The following is a 21,306-nucleotide window of genomic DNA, read 5'->3' as shown; positions in this document are numbered from 1 at the left end:
ACCGAACAATTCTCTCAAGTGAGAGGTGAAACATCTTCAAGCTTTATTCAACACAAAGACCTAACATGACCTGTATGACTGAAAATCTCCACAGATGACTGATCAATCAGTTGTAATGAATAGGTTCAATAATTCAAGCCAGACTGTACTGAAATTTTTAGTAGCATGTGATTTTAAACAAACGTTTGCACATGTATGAACCTATCTTACCATATTTTGTATATAATATTATGACAATAGGACAATCAGTTTTCCGCTTGAGATATACGTTTGTAGGTGACTAGGGCAGTACGGTGGTGCAGTGGGTAGTGCAAGAAGGTTTCGGGTTCAATTCCCTAAGGTGCAGAATTTTTGTATGTTCTGCCCGCGTCTGCGTGGGTTTTCTCCAGGTTTCCCGTATTCCTCCCACCTCCAAAAACATTTAGCTTAGGTAAATTGACTAAGCTGCAAATTTTCCATAAGTGTGAGTATGATGTAAGTAGTTGTGTGTCTATTTGTTTGCCTGTGATGTGCTCCAGGGTAACCTGTGACCCACATAGCTGGAAAAGTGGCTGAAGAAGATGAATAAATGAATTGCTTTGTATTTTACACTTCAGTTCGTGAGTGATTTAGATAACACATACTCTAGTAGTAAGGACCACCTGTGATCAGCGTGAACCTTGGACACTTTTGTCTCTCTACAACATCCATCCATTCTATTATCCTTCAACATGTAGTTTTGCATCCGATAAGAATATAACTGCTGTCCTGCGACATCTAACAATTCTGAACTTCATAGACCACTTTTTGGGATATTTAATCAAGTGAAGACCCTGAGTTCTTTTTTAAAGAGACACCAGTTGACTTGTATACTGAATGTCTTTGGTAGAAAGAGGAAGCCGGAGTTCCCAGAAGAGAACCCAGAGAGACACTTGTAGAACGTGAAAACTTCGGACCGAAAAATCTACAATGCTGCAATAGTCAGTAAATCACAAATTGCGTAACTACGTAATAAATAGTATCGAAACCGACGTAACTTTGCGAAAAAAAAAAAAGTTTCATAATAATGTCCAGTAATACAGGAAAAGGCTACCGGAACGTTCGTATTCTAGCGTCCCCTGCTGGACAAACATGGAGCTGTAAGTAATAACACCTGGATTTCTCGGCATTTTGTCTTTACAGAGATGAAAATTGTGCTAAAAATTTTCATGAAGTAAATTAAAGTTCGTGCTAATATAAATATTAAAAACCATTATCCATACAGCACCATTCGCACAGGCAAATGCAGCTCACATTTATTTTCACGAAAGACATTTTATGTACCGCTTAAAATAATTTTTAAAAATGTAGAAAAACAAATTCAAGAGTGGAAACTTTAAGTTAATTAAATAGATGGTGTCATATAAAATATCCCTGCCAAAATTAAGCAAAAAGTCGTTCGTCGAATGCGTCAAATCAAATTAATTCCAACTAGTGTTGGAAGGTATAACGAATATGTGTCTAGAATGTCACGACTAGATAAATAGTCAAGGGAAATATTCGTATTTATTTATTTCAATGAAACATGATTTAGTATCCCTGAAAAACGTTAACAAAAAACACAAGTTAAATATAAATTCGCAAAGTGCGATGATAAATGAAGGGATAAAAGAACGACTCCGCGTTTCACTGGGAGTTGTAGTTTCTTTTGTTTGTAAGTCAACCACGTTTATCACGGAAAACACTCCAACTCCCGCGACGACACGAGACTCGCTAAACCACTGACACGCCCACGTTGAATAAAGCCATCGACTGTAATCCTCAGTGTACACAGCAGAATCCTCTGCGGCTGATTCCCTTTAGACAAGCTTGTTTACAATTAGGCGGTAAAATGGACAACTCTGGGAAGGAGAAAGAAGCGATTCAGCTAATGGCCGATGCTGACAAAAAAATCAAGTCTTCCGGGTCTTTTTTGGGAGGAATGTTTGGAGGGTAAGACAGCACTGCACCAAAGAACAAACGGTTAGCAAACGCGACTGTCAGCTGCAAAGTTGGCAGTCAGCCCACATACACGGGGACATTTTTTCAGCTAATTATCAGCATGTTGAGTAGGAAAACATGACAAAAGTCATAATTAAGCAGAAGGAAATAAAATATCATTTAGTATAGGAATGTATGTTTATTAGTTAGCTGTTATTATCCTTGTAAACAAACCTAGCAAATGACGACTGTCCTGCACCTAGCGTTAGCTTCGGATTTACAGGAGAGCTAATTTAGAGGGCTAAGAAATGTACTCTTAAGTTATTTACATATAACCTAGACCCTGCAATATACAAAAATAATAGTTTCCTAACTTCTTGTCGGGAAATTCGAGCATTTCTATGTGTAAATACCCAACACAAAGTCTATAAGAAGACAAATGAGGCAAATCTTTAATGATAATGATCCATGATGAGGTTTTTAGTAGAATCATGCAATCTCGTCTTGATATAGAGATTTCAGATGTTTACCAATTCATAATAATATAAGTATTATAATATCCAAAGTTTGTCTTGTCTGATTGATTATAATTTTGTTTAAATCCTGTATAAATGAAAGATTGGGAATTACTTTTCCACATTAATTATTAAACTAAATAAAGTACTATTTGTAGTAATATGATTACTACAGAGATGACACAGGCTGATTCTTATCATTTCCCCTGTACCAGTGACCTTGAAGAGATCATGAATATGGTCCTGTATAAATGTAACCAAAGTATTTCCTCTTTTGTTTGAATAGTGCTACATTTAATCTAGACAACATAAATGATTATTTGAACAGGCTGAAAATACAAAAAGATACCATTGTGAATCATTTATTCCCAATGTTTATACCCACCAGTAACATCCCAGATGTTACTGGTGGGTAGAGCACTGGGAAGATCCTGTTTGTGATAACTATCAGCTGGCTTTCTACAGGTTATTCTGTGACTGGCAAAGCTGTGATGTAATCCTCTGCCTTGATTGAATGGAAAGAGTATTATTTCGACTAGAGGGAGCTCCCAGGGGTCCACTTCTTATCACGAACTGAGAGAGATCTCTACTGTCTGTGTAGGGGGATTTGTTTAATCCCACCGCCAATCATTCAGTCAGCTTGGCACGTTTCTTCAGACATCTTTACTACATGGAACTACAATATATACCTTGAACCACTACTGTTTCCCCCAGTTCAATTTCATGATGGTTTGTCCCATCAGAGGTCACCACAGCGTGCCATCCTCTTTCTATTTTAGATGAATGCTCATATTTGTTTGGCAAGGTGTTTATCACCAGTTGCCCTTCCTGCCTGAACACTCTGCATTTATCCAGTCTTGGAACCAGCTTACGGTTTACACTGGCTTGTCCAGATGCAGGGGATAGAATCCTGGACAGCATACATCAAAGGATATCCTGTAACACTGAGCTACATCCCCAGTTGAATTTGTGTGGACATATATCGCATATATACATATTTATGATGTATATATTATAAGATGACTTAGGGAACATGTGCTTCACTTTCAGTTTTGTGAAAGTGTTTTATTTTCTTTCCTGTCTTTGTCTAGAGGACCTCATAAAGTGGAAGAAGCATGTGAGATGTACTGCAGAGCTGCCAACATGTTCAAGATGGCCAAGAACTGGAGCGGTGTGATGAGTTCTTTTCTACATTAGTTGCTAAACTAATCAATTTTAACACACTTGATAACATGTAGGGTTATATGTGGATTTTTAGTTTATTTTCTGGACACTATAACTGCAAAGCATTTCGTTTGTGAGTGTTGTGAGTAGAAAAAAAGACATGTAATTATATGCAAGAATTGGAGTTCAAGCAAGTAAAAGCGATGGTGTGAGTGTGTTTAAAATATTCTGTCCATCTTTCTGATGTCTGAAGCTTCTGGAAATGCATTTTGCAAGGCGGCGCGTCTCCATATGCAGCTGCAGAACAAACATGACTGTGCCACCAGTTTCATCGATGCAGGCAATGCTTTCAAGAAGTCTGACCCCAATGGTAAGGCTGTGTAAATAATTAAACTCATTCATCACATGGAATGTTGGCTCTAAAGTAGAGCTTAAGACAGTTATTGCTGTCGTTTAAGAGGTCTGTGATTTAAGGCTTCATCAATAAGACTGTTTTTTTCTTTTTTCATTTTTGTCTTTTTATTCAATTTTCAATTTTAACAAACACCACCATAAGACTGTTTTCATCATCGATGCATGTTTCTGAAATACCAGATCATTTACTTTCCCCAGACTAAATGCACAACATTCATTCATTCTACATTAAATGAGGGCTTCACTACTGACTGCTGTAGCTGTTGATGAGCAGATTTCACTTTTACAATCTATATTAGTTACTTTGCTTTAATTGCTTTAAGCATTTAATGTGCATGACTACTTGCATGACATTCACAATTAACCAAGTCACAGTGCTCTTCTTCTGGGGAGTTTTGAACTGCCAGGCAGGAGGCCTAGAGGAAGACCAAAGAGGAGGTTTATGGATGTAGTGAAAGAGGACATAAAGGTAGGCTGTGTGAGAGAAGAAGATGCAGAAGACAGGGTTAGATGGAGGCAACTGATTCGCTGTGGCGACCCCTGAAGGGAAAAGAAGAAGAAGACAGTGCTCTTTCTTACTTGGATTCATTCAGTATTCTACTAAATACATTTAGATGTGGGTCTGGGTGTTGACGCTGGTTTATGTGTTTGTCTTGTGATTCGTTGTCGAGTGTTAAACCTGTGGAACTATTTTTCCTACCTCATTTAACATTGATAAAGTAATCCAGCATGTCTCATCAGAGTTCTTGTGGATTAGATCAAAACTAACTTTGATGTCTAACTGTTCCCTCCTCTTCCCTCTATGCTGTCTAAAGAGGCAATCAAGTGTTTAAATGCTGCCATCGATATATACACAGACATGGTAAGATGACATAGAAAGTAAGAATGGAGGAAAACATTGATGCACATGAGTATTTGGATGTTGTGTTTGTGAGGCTTCATAAGTAATCAAAAACATATTACTGTATTGTTTTTTTGTTTTGTTTTTAATTTACACCAATTTTAATTTGATGTTAATTTGATGTTTTTATGACTAACTTTTTCTTAATGACATAAGAAAAAGTTAATCTCTTCTCTGGTGTTGTGCAAAAAGTAGCCCTGCTGTGATGACAGAGATTGTGATAAAAATTAATTCTCTTCTTAAACTTCAGTTACAACATGAACAACATTTGCTCATATGTTGATAGATAGTTTGATAAATAGATATTTAGATAGCTAGAGTACTTGATTGATCCCGAGGGAAATTCAGTATATCATCTGCTCACAATAAATACACATAACAGTCACACAACACCAACACAACAGAAAGGAGAGTACAACGACAATGAAGTCAAAAAGCATGACAAGCAGATGAACAGTTGATGTTTGTAGTTCAAGTGGTCTGGGTATCACATCATCTTGATCAGATGTTCCCCCCAAACCTCCAAAATAATCATGCCAGAGACTCGAGACCCCCCACCCCGCACTGTGGTGGAGGTGATTGGATAATACAGATGTTTATAAGTCATGCTATACTAGGCACATCCAAACATACACACATATTTGCTTGGGGATTTTCTGTCAAAACACTTATGACTAAAATAGATGTTTTCTAATCACTTTTAAGTTATATTAATGTCTGAAAATGATGTCCAATCTCCTTCTTTGTTGGCCTCCCTTTGGGAACCCTGATCTAGATATCTGTGATAGACTCCAGCTTTCCTCCCAAGTTGGTTTATTTAACTTTTGATCAAGTTTCCTATTTGTTGTTTCCTTCGTTTGAAAAACAACTTTTATTGATGCATCTTCTACTTGACCTCGACTCTCCACCCTGAGAATGTAACACAGTGCTTTCATTGATGAGAGGCATCTGTGGATAGATCAATTTAGTATTGATTTCTCCTCTCCTGCTCCTCTTCCTCCTCCTGCAGGGAAGATTCACCATCGCAGCCAAACACCACATCAGTATCGCAGAGATCTACGAGTCTGAGCTGGTAGATATAGAAAAGGTAAATTTTGCACTAGCAAAGTTTATAAGGTCTGTTGTTCTCACTGATAAATATTAACTACCATTATGTGCTTTTTTTTTTTTTGAGGGGATAACATAATTTTTCTTTTTCAAAGGCTATTGCACATTATGAACAAGCAGCTGATTACTACAAAGGAGAAGAATCTAACAGGTGTGGTTCTGTTTATTTTCCTGTGATCAAATATTAAGTGTTTTCTCTACTTTAAAACCTGGTGCTTCCACATTTACAATATTAAGTTGTTTCGGTATTGGCAACTATATGTGCGCTCTTTAAGGGTTTTAGCCTAAATAATGCAGAAGAGAGAATGGATGACTGTCAGTGGCCGTCTGCTGGGAGTCTATTGATTATGACAGTGTTTACCTCCTGATGACAAGAGGATTTTTTTTCCAGGTCCTTAAATTTTTAGCTTTAATATTATGATTTTTATTTTTCGAAAAATTAACCATTTCCTCAAGAATTCAAATCGAAGTGAACCTCTGATCTGGATAGTTACTTCCCCTCTCCATGCTTCTTCCAAAATAAAAAGTGCTCTTATAAGAATGCTTTTTTCCCCTACATATGTCACAGACAGCAGAGCTACCACTAATAAAAATAGTAACATGAACAATGCATTTATCATAGGATTGATGTCATGGATGGCACACATTGTTGATTTAATTACAGGAATGATGGGGTAAACCAATCCAATCCAATCCAAACTTTATTTGTTGTGCACTTTACCCCAACCGCAGTCGACCAAAGTGCTGTAAATATCTGCTAGTAAAAACGGTCTCTCTGAATAATTGGCAAACATTTTAGTATTTCAGCAACGTTTCTCTCCTGAGGCAGTGGAGCAGAGGTTGCAGTATTTTTATTTAGTAGTTATGGGAATTCATTAATTGATGTTGTATTCTCCAAATAGGTAGCTCTTATACAAATTTGTGTTCTATTTATTGTATTTTACTCAGTTCTGCCAACAAGTGTCTGCTGAAGGTGGGGGCTTACTGTGCTCAGCTGGAGCAGTACCAGAAGGCTATTGAGATCTATGAGCAGGTACGTACAGTTTGCACTTTCTCAATAAACTCTGAAAATCAGCGGTGCTGACCTTTTTGATATATCCTGTGTGACTTGAATGCATCTAGGTTGGAGCCAACACGATGGACAATCCGTTGCTGAAGTATAGCGCCAAAGAGTATTTCTTTAAAGCCTCTCTGTGTCATTTCATCGTGGATGAGCTCAACGCTAAGGCGAGTTTATACCGTTGTTTTTCCGCTTCAGGACTTCGGATAGGGAATCTCGGTAGAATAATAAGACGCTGATGTCTCTACAGATTGCTGTAGAAAAATACGAGGAGATGTTCCCGGCTTTCTCGGACTCCAGAGAATGCAAACTGTTGAAGGTAACTCAGCACTTGGAGCTCTGAGGAATTATATATTTCCCTCTTCATCAGTTCATTTTCCAGGAGTAACACTTTTTTGTCCTGACAGAAACTTCTTGAGGCTCATGAGGAACAGAACAGCGAGGCGTTCACAGAGGCAGTAAGTCTTCTGTATGCCCGTAGAAAGTTGTCAAGTTTTGAAACAAGTTCATCTCCTGTAGTTTTGTAGAATCCCTTGTGTTCAAGGAATTTCAAGGCTGGATCTCAGGTATATGTGGTCTCACAGGATTTTGTGTTTATGGGACAGATGAAATGCTTTTCTGTACCCACATGTACCTGAGACTCTTCTTAGGTAACTTCAAAGAATGTCCTCATTTCCAGCATCATATCACACAAGCAGTTGCAAAAATCAAATTCCTGATGTGTTGTAATTTCATCTGGAAATAACCAGTGACAACCCCCCCCCCCCCAACACATCCTTTGTGTACCTCCAGGTAAAAGAATTTGACTCGATCTCGCGCCTGGACCAGTGGCACACAACCCTCCTGCTGCGCATCAAAAAGACCATCCAGGGTGATGAAGGAGATCTGAAATGAAACACTGCAGTAGGAATGCAGCACAGCGGGATGTACACTAAGCATGCACACACACACACACATGGACACACACACACACAGACACACACCACTTGTATAGCACCTGATGACTTTGAATACTCCACTGCTCACTGCTACACTGATTACTATCTTAGCTTTCCCTTTGAATCTAGTCAGAATGTAAATGCTCTCACCGTCACCTCTGCTCAGAGGACTGCTGCACCCCCGTTCTCACTCAGTCTGACTTGGGGGGGGTTTCAGAGCTGTACACTATGAAACTGACGTTAGTATTGACAACAAACACTGCATGTTTTCTAGTTATTGTTTCTTAAGTCAGGTACAGTCTTCTTCTTTTTTAACTTGTGATTGGTTTCAATTTGTTTTTTGTAACTTAACTTGGTGTGTAGAGATTTCAAGAATGTACCATTGCATTCTTATATCTCTTAAGAGTTGAGGAGTGATCCATTCAGTCGAGGGAGGTTTAAAGTCATCAAAGGGATGCAAAAGTGATTGTTTCCATTTCATTCCCAACAGGGATAGACTCTTCTTTAAGAAGGGCAAAGATATGCACCAAGTGTAGACTGTTAAACACTCGCATCTAGAATCATTCAAACTTGTTACTTTACTTTAGTGTTATTACTCATATACACAGATGTGCATTCTTAGTCACTCATCCTGTAATGTTTTGTGAATTTTTATTTGAAAACTTGCCTCTCCATCAACTCAGTTACTGAGCATGTCACTGTTTCTAGGGCAGCATGGTTACTTCCACTAGTAAGAGCCAGACCAAAGTTTTTACTGACAGGTCAGACGCCCTGCATATGCAACTCCTTCCAGATGGAGTAACAACAGACCTTGGATATGATCTGTATGCTTGTGTAAATGGACAATAATAAAGATATATCCCAGCTGTTCTGCTTTAACCTCACTTACCCCACAATAATAATGGTGGTAATAAACTCACGTCTGCTTTATAACTCTCTTCTATATCTTCTTCTCTGCTATATATGTAAATCTGAAATTCACATAATGGGCCAGCTGCTCTACTGCATTATTTCTGGGACATTCATAATGCAACCTGATCTGGCACTTTGTTCAAAGACTGACACAAATGAGAGTTAAAAACAACACCGTGATCAATTAGATTCCGGGAGTAATTTAGTTAACTTCCCACACAACGTTTATTTTCAGTCAACATGTCTTGAGGCACTGTATGCTATGATCATAAAAGTCTTATTTATACAAAAACAAATTTTCCAGCACTGAATATCTTTCCAGTTCAGGCAAAACATTTTCCCACAACTTATTTTCAGCCTTTAGCATTTGTCACCATTATTAATTCATTAGAAAATGGGCACATATACTTATTATAAAATTATCATGGTTACGCCTTAGTAGCTATATCCCAAGCAGTTTGTAGTTTTTCAAGAATGTAAGAATCATTGACCCACCCATCCATTGATACTGCTGAAATGTGATTATTATCAATAACATGTTAAGAATAAAACCAGACAGTAATGCCAAAATAAATTAAAGGATATCCCCTATTTACGGATAAAAATGCTTATATTCTCATGCATTTGTACTTTCTATACATCATGTTGAGCTGTAGCTACTTCAAGGTTCAGCTGGGTGGGATTTTCCATACAGCAGCAGAAACTTATCCTACAGTTACAGTCTGAATATCTGGCTCCGTATCTTTCCTGGGAGAAGCTTCAGTCTCTGGAAGTGGAGCCAAACTGCTTTGTGAAGCAATGGCTTCCAGGATGGATGACGCAGATGTTACTGGGATCTCTGAAACCGGCATGAAGGTGCTGTCAGAGACAGGAACTGAGATGGTGGGAACAGACAGAGAGATGGTGGAAGCTTCAGAGGATAAAGGAATAGTTTGAGACATAGACACCGGTATGGTGAATGGGACAGGGATGGCTGATCCATCTAAGGAGATGACGCTGGTTCCTGTGCTGTCAGTGGTGATGATGGGCTGGAGCTGGGTCCCAGGTGGCACCTCGGTTTGGATGACGGTGATCCCGCCAACGGTGCCGTGGCTGACCAGAGCAATGGCCCCATGAGAGGTCCACTCAGAGTGGATAGTAACTGGCTCAGCTGGCACCACAATGGAGTTAGTGAGGGTATTACTAGTGCTGACAGGAGCGTCACTACCAGCAGTCGCAACAGTTTTTATGATAGAACCCTTCTTTCCCCCTGTTTCAGCTTTTTCTGTCTTTCCCTTATTGGGAGTCTTGAGCTTTTTGTTCTCCAAATTTCCCTCCAGCACCACGAGGTAAGCTTTCCAGGGAGCATCTGAACCATGAATCTGAATGTAAGAAGAACTCATGTTATCTTCACACCAGTCATATAACATGAGTAGTAATGCTAATGCTCTCAATCACATTTTTTGTTAGATCCTACCACAGAACAAGTGAAGTTGACCGTACCCATATAGGTTGAAATAACCTTTTCTGATCACCACAACATTAAAAGTGTGTTTACCTTAGCGTGCCTCCGAAAGGTGGACTTGTCTGTGAAGGTGCGACTACAGAGACCGCACATGTAAGGTTTCTCTCCTGTGTGAATACGCTGGTGTCTTTGGAGGGCATTGAGCTGTGTGAAATGCTTGGCACAGTCTTTACAGCTGTAAGGACGTTCACCTGACAAGAAAGATGATCATATTAGAAGAGAAGGGAAAGAACTGTGAGGAACATATCAACAACGACAAACAACATCCATGATACCAAAAGGACGATTACCTGTGTGTATTTTTAAATGCTGGTGTAGGGAATTCCTCTGAGCGAAGCCTCGACCACACTCCTCACACTTGTATGGCCTGGAGCCAGTGTGGATGTTAGAGTGATGTCTCAGGTATTCTTTAGATGCAAAGCTTTTGCCACAGTCTTCACACATGAAGGGTTTCTCTCCTTAAGGATGACACAACAACAAAATTTTTTTTTTCTTTTTTTAATAATCAAAGAGGATAAATGAGTGTAACATCACCCTTAAAAAAATTAAGATGACAATGCAGTTGTTACCTGTATGTGATCGCTTATGATAGGTCAGCATGTGTTTCTGAGTGAAGCGGGCATCACACTCATCGCATGCAAATGGCTTCTCTCCAGTGTGAGTTCTAGAAAGCAGACACAATTAGCTTTACTCTGTTTTAATAGATATAACTGTGTTATGCTAAATTCCTTGCTGAGCCAAGATTAAAATCTTTCAATCTTCCAATTGGGTTTTGATTATCTACTTTCATTCGACCAGTCGTCTAGAGAGAGCTCTGTACCTGCGGTGCATCTTGAGGGCAGAATTTTGGGTAAATTTGGCACCACAGTCGGTGCACTCAAATGGCTTTGCGCCTGTGTGTGTCCTCTCATGGAGCAACAGGGCAGTTTTGGAGCTGAGCGTTTTCCCGCACTCGTGGCAGACATGCCGCAGATTGCTGCGTTCATGAACCTGAGAGGCAACAGAAAAAAAAAACAAGCAAAATAAACATGACTCATGAAATATTTAATTGATATGTTGCAGAGATCTTGTGAGGGACATAAAAGTCTTCATCACCCTCACCTGTCTCTGATGGCGGACGACATCCTTCTTTCTCTTAAACGTTTTTGAGCAGGAGTTGCAGGGGAAAAGCCTCTCGGTGCTGTGGACATGCTTCTCATGGATCTTCAGGTTGCTGCGGTTAGCAAAGGTTTGCAGGCAGGTCTCACAGCGGTAGATGATGTCCGCTTTCAGCCCGTGGTAAGTACTGACCAAAGGGAGCATGAATCACACTAATGCCACGATACAATTGCCAGCATTTTAAAATGCATGAATGATCATCTAACACGGCCCCAGACTAGATTTTTCTCCTCACCACACTGTAAAATGTTTTGGAAAATGTTAGCTCTAGAAACTAGATAAATTACATTGTTTTAAAGGTTAACTGTGAGCTTAACTCTAAGATTCTTATCGGAGGTCACTTAGGATTTATTGCTGTTGCTGCTCTAGAGAAATACCTTCAGAAGTTTTAAGCCTCTCTCTCCTCAAATACTAAGTTAATTTCTTGTGTTTTTAGCCACACATACATGTGAATTTATCCTCCACAGGTAGAAGATTACAGGCCATTACACAGTAAATGAATGAGTCACTGTTCAAAGTGGTTTAAAACCTCTATTTAGCAGTTTTACACAGGAATAATGAAACTCAAAATGTGTGCAAACATATTTGGTGTCCAAACAGCACATGAAGGATGATGGAAAGACTAGGGAGCTCTGACTAAAACCTAGATTACTCATAATTCTCATCATAATTACTAGTATAACTGTTAAAAATACACAATGTGTTGACAAAACATGTTCACTATAAGGCCAATGAAGGAAAACTGTTGTAAACAGTTTGACATGAGGTTATGACTGTGCTAACAGCAGGATGCCAACCTCTCTCTGTTGTGACTTAATCACATGTAACCCAGCAGCATCTTCGTTTCCTACCTGATGTGCTTCAAGTAGCTTCTCTCATAGTGGAAAGTCCGCTGGCACTTATTACACTGGAACTGGGCCTTGGATGTTCTTTGTTCTCCCTTCTTCTTCCCCTCTTCCTCCTCCTCCTCTTCCTCATGCCCCTCCTCATCCAGACTTAGCGACAGCATGCCTTCAGCATCATCACTCCGCTCTTCCTCTTCACATTCCCAATCACGCACATCAGGCTCCAACACTCCCAATGAAGCCTCGTCTCCTTTCTCTGCCTGGTTCTCTGGTTGAGCTTCAGCCTCCCTCCTGTCCTCATCCTCTCCTTTATCTCCATTGCCAACTTGGTTGTCCATGTTAAAATCCCCCTGTTCACCATCTAAGTACCCCTGAAGGGCTTTATGGCCACCCTCACTTAGTTTTAACTTTCTTTCTTGTCTCTTTTCTTCCGTTGCTGTTTTCTTCACCTTGCATCTTTTAGAAAAAACCTCTTTTTCAGCACTCTGTGGAGACAGTTGCCGCCTAAAGCTTACATTTTTCAGCTGTTTCTTCTCCTTGGTCTTTTTCTCTTTGTTGTCACCATGTAGGCCATCTTTATCAACAACCTCAGGTGCAGATATTTTCTTTGTAGGATGTTGAAGGATTCCAGCACTCCTTGCTTCATCACAAACCTCTATCAGACCTTCACAGCCCAAATGATTTGCCACCGCTAGAACATCACTAATTTCATCTCTGGCGACTTCGACTTTACCAGTATAGACAAATTCCAAAAACTTTGTGAAATAGTTGAAGTGCATATTTGAGAGTGTTAATTTGTCTAGGGGGGCATCCTTAGATAGAAGGATCTTCTTGAAGTAGTTGCTGGATGCTGCGAGCATCACCTGGTGGCTCTGGAACTCCTGTACGTCTCCCTGGTAGTCCACCTGCACAGTAACATCACTCAGCTGCCCCTTCAGCCTAAACTGGTGCAGACAAGCCAGGATGTTGTCATGGTGAGACTTAGAAGTCAGCTGGATGACATTGACACCCATTATTCATTTGTGCTGCTGAGAAAAACAAACAAAAAAATGTGGGGAGTGGCAACTTGTAATGTTTCCTTTAGCTGTATTTTATTTAAATTGAGAACACACATATTTTAAGTATTGACATTATAGTAGGACTATATTTTGGCATCTGTTATTACCACGGGCACTTCAAGTGTAACGCATGTGCATAAGAGCTACCAAATTATTTATTTTTTAAAAAAAAAGTGCAACAACAATATTGACAATTACAGAACGATCACGATGATTATTGATAGCTATTTGAATGTTTGCGTCATCTGTTGAATTTTGACCCAGTTATCCTGGATCACTGAAGTTACCAGGTGAAGTCTTCTCTCATTAAACCTGTTCAGTGCGGACAATAGAATGGAGTATTGTCTTGAATGCAAACTATAATTAAAGTAGTTCTTAATTTAGTACGTAAAGTGTTTTGGAGACGAACTGCTTCTAACATCAACTACATAAAGTTTACATACAATCATTCGGGAAGTGACTTGCCTTTTACCATATACCAAAAGAGGCTAATATTATCCTTATTTTGTTAAAATCGTTCACCTTTCTGACACTAGGTAGATCTGACCAACGTAAACACACCGTCTATAGAGAAATGTTGTGCTTTTGTTCAGATGATGTTAACCGCTAAGAGCAAGATAACAGAGTGGTAAACAAGCTAGGTTAGCTAACTTCACCGGCCCTACAACAAACACAGTTTGATGTGCATGACTGTAAAGTCAATCTAACGTACAAAGAGTCAGAGGACAGACAGCGAGCCTATGACAGAAAGCTGAACATATGTCGACACGAAATAAGTTCTCTTACCGTAAGGTTGCTAAAATGGCAGCCCTTCACAAATGTTCTTTATAACAGAAGGTATTTCCTGTAGAAATCGCTCCTGAAAGAGAAATTGATTCTACTATGGTGACGCCAGTCTCTGCCCAGCTGTTCTCTCGATTGGTTTAGTTCATATGCATGTCTAAATCTTAACCAATGAAAATCCTTTATACTTATACCCAACGTCACAATAGCATACATCAGCCAATCAAGGGAAAATTTGGGTGGTTCTTGACTTCGTCGTAGTAGGACTTGAAACATGCATTTACTTACCATATCCGGTGCAGGTTGACTGATCCCAAATCAGCCAACCTGCACCGGATATGGTGCAGGTTGGCTGAGAGCATAGTGCTCTTTAATAACATTGAAATACCCAACTACCGATGCAGCTCTTGAATCAGTTTTTCATGTGTATTGACGACAGGGACAGAAGAGTTACGTTTTAGTTTTTTCATGCTTAAACGGTTTTTTTTTACTCAATCCAAAATAACATTAGTTCCGTTGTAATCATATTCTAACACAGAATAACAATTAAATAATACCTCTTTGAAGGAAACCCTTCCTCATATCGTTCATAACTTGAAGTAACTTGTAAGCCTCGTGAAATTCAAGTAAACAGGAATAGAGTAACAATGACTCTATTGAATATTACGTACGGGTATACATTTATGAGGTTACCGTAATTCTAAGTTGATGAGCGCAGTCCTTTCTCTTTTCCGCATGGGGGCGCCATTGAACAGAGAGGCGCAACATGATGTCAACTTCCACTGTAAGATTATAAATTTACATTTTCCTCAGCATTGTGGTTATACTACACAGACTACTCTCATTCTGGCAATGTTAGTGTTGAGGTGCGGGCATACTGAGTAAAATAATAAGTACCTATGGGTGGACTCAGAGGTTACTCTCTTATAGTTTATAGCTCTTATTGCTGTGAGACTAGAATAATTTTTTTAAATGACATAAGCCAGAGCTAACACTGAATAATTTATGCAAAATCGTTTGCATAGATTTGTATAAACCATCAACAGTGGAGAGATATTAAAAAAAATGCTGCCATTCCAAAGGTGCATGGAAAGCTATTTAAGAATTCAAGGAGGGAGTACGGTTGTACAGCTGCCAAGGCTTTTTTTTTTTTCTACCTGAGGAAATCCATAGACCTTACATTTGTCTTAATGAATTCTGCAAGCCAGCAATCCCCTCTGTTCCGGTGACTCATACTGATCTCAAGACCCAAGCTGTGCAGAATTCATTTCTGACCTAGAATGATGTGTCCATATGGCTTTTATCACACTAATCCTAAGCAATACTCACGGAAAACCATAATTCATAGATTAGAATTTTCACACAACTGGTCTTTCCTGATACAGCTTTATATTAATGACACACCACATCTGCAGAAGAAATGATCTGCAACCGTGGGCTCATGGGAATTGAAAGTATTTGCATAGATATTAATATAATGTAAAATCTGAATATGGGCATAGATTTTAATGGAATATTGAATTACTATGTGCAAATTAATGAGACAAGCCTTATAAATTAATTGCTAGTATTCTTCCATTAGCATGACTTTAGCATAATAGGGAGGAGGGAAACTGCTGTGCGGTAATGCAAATGCCTTTTTTTTTTTTAAAGTTTGAAGCATGGACTCTATATATTTTGATCATTTATGAAAACTGATTCACTTATAACTTTATATGCGATTTACATCAAAAGTTAGGTACAGTACATAGTAACTACCGGGCTATCATAGCCAAGAGGTTAAAGAAGGGAGCTAGTACCCCAAAAGCTTAATCCACTTTGGACTGACAGCGAACTTGCTGGACTGTAGTTGGGTCTTCAGTGTCCCTCCTGGCCCTTGCCTGTTGTTGTGCCTGTGCAACCCTGCTGGTCAAGGTACACCTCTGCGGGGTTCAGTATAGCATTTAAAATCAATAAAATAAATAAATAAATGTTGCCTATTACATGTTACATCTTTGATTAAAACAACAGGAGATAAATTATGTTATGGGTTGTGCAGAGGTCTGGTTAATGCAGGAAAAACTTTCACCTTAATCACATTCAATTATTTAATCACATGTAGCGTGCAAACTTTCAGATCAAAGTACTAGCCTTGATCTATGAAAGGAGATTCCTGTTTATGAAAGTAGGTTCCAGTTTCTGAGTGTAGAAAAGTTAAAATTTGACCTTGACCTAGTTTTCTCAAGGTCAAGGTCATCATCTTATTTCATCCCCTTTGCTGCCAGAGTAATGTGTTTTTTGTTTTGATATTTCTATCTGCAATGGTTGCGAAGATATTTGGTGGACTAACAGACGAATAGACGGACGAACGGACGAACACACAAACACACAAACACTGACAATTACAATACATCACTGCTGTGAAGCAGAATGTAATAACAGGCTAATTAGATCAGGAAACAGATACAACTTTTTTTAAAATAAAGATATAATAGAAAAAAACAGCAGCAGTGAATGTCTTGGAGTTCAAGCAGGGACTTTTATGTAAATGTAGATTTTAACAACAAAAATTTCAGTCTCTATTACTGAAGTAAGTCTGTGAAGGTTGGCAAAGTGTTTTCACATTGGATTTGTTAATCTTGTGAGCAGTGCTATTCAGGGGTGTTGCAAAAAACTACTTTCGGGGTAGCATGCCATGGGTTCCCTGGTTAAGTGTACATGTGTATTGTGTAAATCTTTATACTGTATATATGCTGTTGGCTGTCTTTCCTTCATACAGAGATTAATTGGTGCAACATTGCTGGTGTTCGACAACAAGCAGGAATTACCAGGAGTTCTCTCAAACAAGGAGATACAAGAGGTGTGGTTTTGACCTGTTTTTCATTTTGTGTTGTGTTCGGGATTTCACTTGTTCTGTTCATCACTTGCACTGATTTGTTAATAAACGCCTACTTTTAAGATTCAATCACTTGTAAAATTTGTGTTTGTAAAGTACATGTTTAGAAATACATGTTACAGTTTCAAGACAATGCCGCTGGTGAATATTAAACCTAAGTCAGGATGTTGCCGATGTTGCTTGTCAGAATGAAAAATATGGCAGAGACACAGATTTAGGTCTCTGCATCTCACTACTGGTTGTGTAATCAAGAGGTCAAACATATACTACATCACTGAAATAACAAAAGGTTAGTCATTTCAGAAGCATGCATTTTTAATTTACTCTCAGCAGCGGCGCTTTGTTGATTTTTTAAAGGACTCCAGGGCAATGTGTATTATTTAGTGGTGGCACGATTTAGAAGAGAGAGAATGTCATGTAACAATAGTCAGGATTTCAGATATTTCCAGGTGTTTCTAAAAAGCCTGCTGCATTTTTACACCGTTCGGCAACAAATCCAATTCTCACATATGCATCATCAGTTTGTCAGTGAAGAAGATGAGGTGCAAATGCTCACTGAAGGGTGACAGACTAAGCAAACAAAAAAGTCTGCCAAAGTTGGGTCGTGTTTGCTCTGCTATGGGTAGACTCCTCCACACAACCGAAAATATCCGTGCTGACGTTCCTCATTGCACAAACAACATGACAAAATGTGCGTTGTGTGAGAGGAAAAGCAATACTCAAAGCCAAGGGCTGATTTTAATTTGGGGCTACAGAGAGCACACAACCATATGAGAACAAACTAGTTTGGTGGCGATGGTTTTGTCCAGACATGATTTGTATGCTGGAATCATACAAATGCTTGATTTGAATGCAGCAAGGGTAAGCCATGTCCTTGCAGGACCTCTCGACACCTCCTTATCGTTGACTCATAAGCACATGAAGTAAAACAGTGATGGTAAGCTCTAAAACATTACATGGAAGTGTGGATAGTGGTGGTCCAAGAGAAACCACAGCATTCTGTTTGAGCTTTGCCTGTATAACCGCACAGCTGATGCCAGAGAGAAAACCAGTCAAAGCCTCCACTCTGCGGTGTCTTTCTCTTCCCCTTCAGTCGAGTAGCTTGGTTAACAGAAAACATCTTTCATTAATTTATTTTTTCAGACTCGTATTTCAACAGGAATCAATGTTTTCTTTAACTTTATCAATGCCATGGTTCTACTTTGACACTGGGATGCACTCTGTCTATGTCAGGAGGAATCAAACATTGTTCATGTTTGTGCGGTCAGTGCAAGGCCGAGGTCATTTTGCCAGGATGCATACAGCAGTCCAGACCCATTCTGCGGCGGTCTCTCCAAACACTTCAACATATCTTCTCTCCCCTTTGCCCTTCTCTTTTCCCTTTTCACTGGCGGCATGCCACACCACATTTAGTCTCCCCACAATATCCCCAAAGCTTTCAATGTCAGAAACTAGTGATTAAGAAAAAATGTAAAGGAATGATCCTGCCATAATGTGGAAATGTGATTTTTTTTTTTGGGTTGAGATTGATGGCGAGAAATCACAGGATGTGAAGAAGGACGTGGCTTCATGCATGAGCAGATATAATCATGAACAGACCAAAAAAAGATTTAAATGTTTTAGCAACACTGAATGAAAACTTTGAATGGTTTACCCTAATTCTTTTTATTTTTATTTATTTATTTATTTTACAATTCTATATTTTGGAGGATGAAGGATGATGTGTGATGACTTTGTTGAGACCCTGACTTTTCCTTGACATAAAAAAAGAAGAAGTATAAAAATCAAATACATATTTATTATTACACAACTTAAGAAAATGAAAGGAAATTCTCATGTAATCCCTGGTGTTCACCAGGCTTGCCCTCACTGCATCAAAACAAAAATTCAAAGAGAAATGCAGATTAACCAATGATTTAGCTTATGACCATTTATTATATTTTGCCATTTATCCTTTTCCAAGGCCTACTCCAAATAAGAAGCAGGCTACACCCTGGACTGGTTGTCAGTTCATCAAAGGACACATAGACAGAAAAAATCATTCATAATTCAGAGTCGCCAGTATTTCATGGTTTTGGTCAGTGGGAGGAAGCTCAAGTGCTCGGAGGAAACTAGGGAAGATAAGGGAAGAGCATGCAGACCTCAGAACCTTCTTCCTGTGAAGCGACAATGCTAACCACTGACCACCGTTCCAGTTTATGAGCAAATATTTGCAAAACCAATTACCAAATATTAGGATACTAAACAAGATGGTGACAACAATAAACATTACACTTGGCAAATATCAGCTTGGTTAGCTTTGTTAGAGCAGTCACAGCTTCACAGAGGAGTTTGAGTGGATGCAGACTTTCATTGCAGTGCATTGCAACGAACGTTTTCATCTGCAATAAATATGGTGCAAAAATAACCTGTGAATGGTATCACCCCCCCCCCCCTCCAAGTAGGCTTCATTTCAACAAACAGAGTTGTTTTTCTTCTCGCTTCAGAAAATTCTTTCCTTTTCATTGATGAAAACATATACGGCATTCAAAGATGAAATTACTTTCCAAATGGCCTCTGACTCACCATCTGTATTCCCAGTGCTCTCTTGCCCCCCCCCCCCCGCCTTGCCCCTTCTCCAGCTTCAGTCGTCCTTGTGCATGTACTATCTATTGTAACTGTATACAGCACTTAGCACTTCAGACTGCAGACGAACCAGCTCAAGGACGACCGCCCACTCTTGCCATGCTCATAAATAGACTCTTTGCCCAGGCTTACCAATCACTGAGCCTATGTGGGAGCTTGTGGACTTTCTGTAGCTGTCACCGAAATAGATTTCCTCTCCTCCTGTGTGAGGGTGGATTTGGGCCTCCGACCTGCAGCGAGAGAAAGCTGCTTGCATAAGGAAAAGAACTGGTGTGCTTTTGAAAACTAACAACACTGACTCTCTAATAAATTGTGATTTTGATCACCCGTTTGCAATCTGTAGCGTGCGAAAACAGGTAAGCATCACCTCCATGGAGCTTCCCAGAATGCAGATTGTGTTGGACATGACCATCAGCACATTCCTGGAGAGCTGGATCCCCAGAAGCAACAATCCCTCCTTCCTGTCTTCCCTCCCTTCCTTCCTGCCCGCCCTCGTGTCCTCTCCTTTGCTTCCGATGATTGCATCACTCGTCTCCCTCCTGGCCTCCTCTCCTTGGTCCCTTTAATCACATGTAGCGTGCAAACTCACAAAAGTTAATTCGTGCAAACCACAGACACACACAAAATCAGAAACACACACGTATGCACGCCCATTGTGGGCAGAAGGCACCTTCGTCAGTCCTCATTCTGGTTTTGTGGCTTTCGGTTGGAATTTTATGGTTGGTTTGAGCAGAGGATTCTGGAGGATTTCCAGTTGCCCTCCAAAGACTCTGCTTCTCTCTCTCTCTCTCTCTCTCTCTCTCTCTCTCTCTCTCTCTCTCTCTCTCTCTCTCTCTCTCTCTCTCTCTCTCTCTCTCTCTCTCTCTCTCTCTCTCTCTCTCTCTCTCCATCTCTTTGTTCCTTCCCTGCAGCCCCCCCCCCCCCCACGATTTACCCACTCGCCCTCAAGGTCAGAAATTTTCTACGTTTTAGGTTTGCTTCCCCTGGACATGCCTTCGCTCTTCCCTCTTTTCTGTCTCTCCCTTCCTTTCTGTCTTCCTCTCACACACTTACTGTAAGCACACTGAGCTACTCCAAGCATTCTCATACAGGAAACACATGCTGGGATCAGCACAGACAGGTTGTGTCTGTGTCGCAACTCCACACACACACACACACACACACACACACACACACACACACACACACACACACACACACACACACACACACACACACACACACACACACACACACACACACACACACACACACACACACACACACACACACACACACGCATGCATATATACAGGCATCAACAGGATGTAACATTTACAAGGAAAAAAAAACATTCTTGCTCTCTGGACTGGTGATGTCATCATCTAAAATCTAGCGTTAGCAGCAAATAAAGCTAACCAGTCATCAGTTTCCTCCCAGTGAGTTGCAGACAGTCGTCTCCCATGCTGAGTGCTGTACGCTGGTTGCAGCCAGGTTAACCCTGTTCTCCTACTCTCTGAGTTGTGTAAC

At 39.8% G+C, this 21,306-nt stretch overlaps 2 protein-coding genes and 1 long non-coding RNA gene across 5 annotated transcripts; 1 reads left to right on the top strand and 2 right to left on the bottom strand.

Moving 5' to 3' along the window:
* The first annotated feature begins 1,776 nt into the window (after positions 1-1,776).
* On the top strand, positions 1,777-8,945 carry napbb (N-ethylmaleimide-sensitive factor attachment protein, beta b). Of its 2 annotated transcripts, XM_068342416.1 has the most exons (11): positions 1,777-1,950; positions 3,545-3,624; positions 3,871-3,987; positions 4,847-4,893; positions 5,942-6,019; positions 6,135-6,190; positions 6,988-7,072; positions 7,162-7,266; positions 7,350-7,418; positions 7,507-7,557; positions 7,892-8,945. In XM_068342416.1, the coding sequence occupies exons 1-11, from the start codon at positions 1,850-1,852 to the stop codon at positions 7,991-7,993; spliced, it is 891 nt and encodes a 296-aa protein (XP_068198517.1). In that variant the 5' UTR covers positions 1,777-1,849; the 3' UTR covers positions 7,994-8,945. The 2 variants fall into 2 exon arrangements, with proteins under 2 accessions (XP_068198517.1, XP_068198518.1); XM_068342417.1 differs by lacking the exon at positions 4,847-4,893 and having other exon boundaries at positions 7,892-8,943.
* A 213-nt stretch (positions 8,946-9,158) lies between these two features.
* gzf1 (GDNF-inducible zinc finger protein 1) lies at positions 9,159-14,371 on the bottom strand. 2 transcript variants are annotated; one of them, XM_068342413.1, is made up of 8 exons: positions 14,301-14,371; positions 12,463-13,484; positions 11,555-11,738; positions 11,274-11,443; positions 11,023-11,117; positions 10,744-10,911; positions 10,487-10,644; positions 9,159-10,310 (listed from the first exon to the last, which is right to left on the bottom strand). In XM_068342413.1, exons 2-8 carry the CDS (start codon positions 13,467-13,469, stop codon positions 9,654-9,656), a joined length of 2,439 nt encoding a protein of 812 aa, XP_068198514.1. In that variant the 5' UTR covers positions 13,470-13,484; positions 14,301-14,371; the 3' UTR covers positions 9,159-9,653. The 2 variants fall into 2 exon arrangements, with proteins under 2 accessions (XP_068198514.1, XP_068198515.1); XM_068342414.1 differs by having other exon boundaries at positions 12,463-13,481; positions 14,301-14,338.
* A 5,415-nt stretch (positions 14,372-19,786) lies between these two features.
* Positions 19,787-20,582, bottom strand: LOC137612976 (uncharacterized). Its single transcript, XR_011038896.1, has 3 exons — positions 20,468-20,582; positions 20,165-20,357; positions 19,787-20,027 (listed from the first exon to the last, which is right to left on the bottom strand). It is a non-coding gene; the product is annotated as an uncharacterized lncRNA (long non-coding RNA).
* Positions 20,583-21,306: the final 724 nt, after the last annotated feature.

The sequence above is a fragment of the Antennarius striatus genome, chromosome 19 (genome assembly GCF_040054535.1).
Source record: "Antennarius striatus isolate MH-2024 chromosome 19, ASM4005453v1, whole genome shotgun sequence".
Taxonomy (NCBI): Eukaryota; Metazoa; Chordata; class Actinopteri; order Lophiiformes; family Antennariidae; genus Antennarius; species Antennarius striatus.
This window is presented reverse-complemented; position numbering and strand designations above follow the sequence as displayed.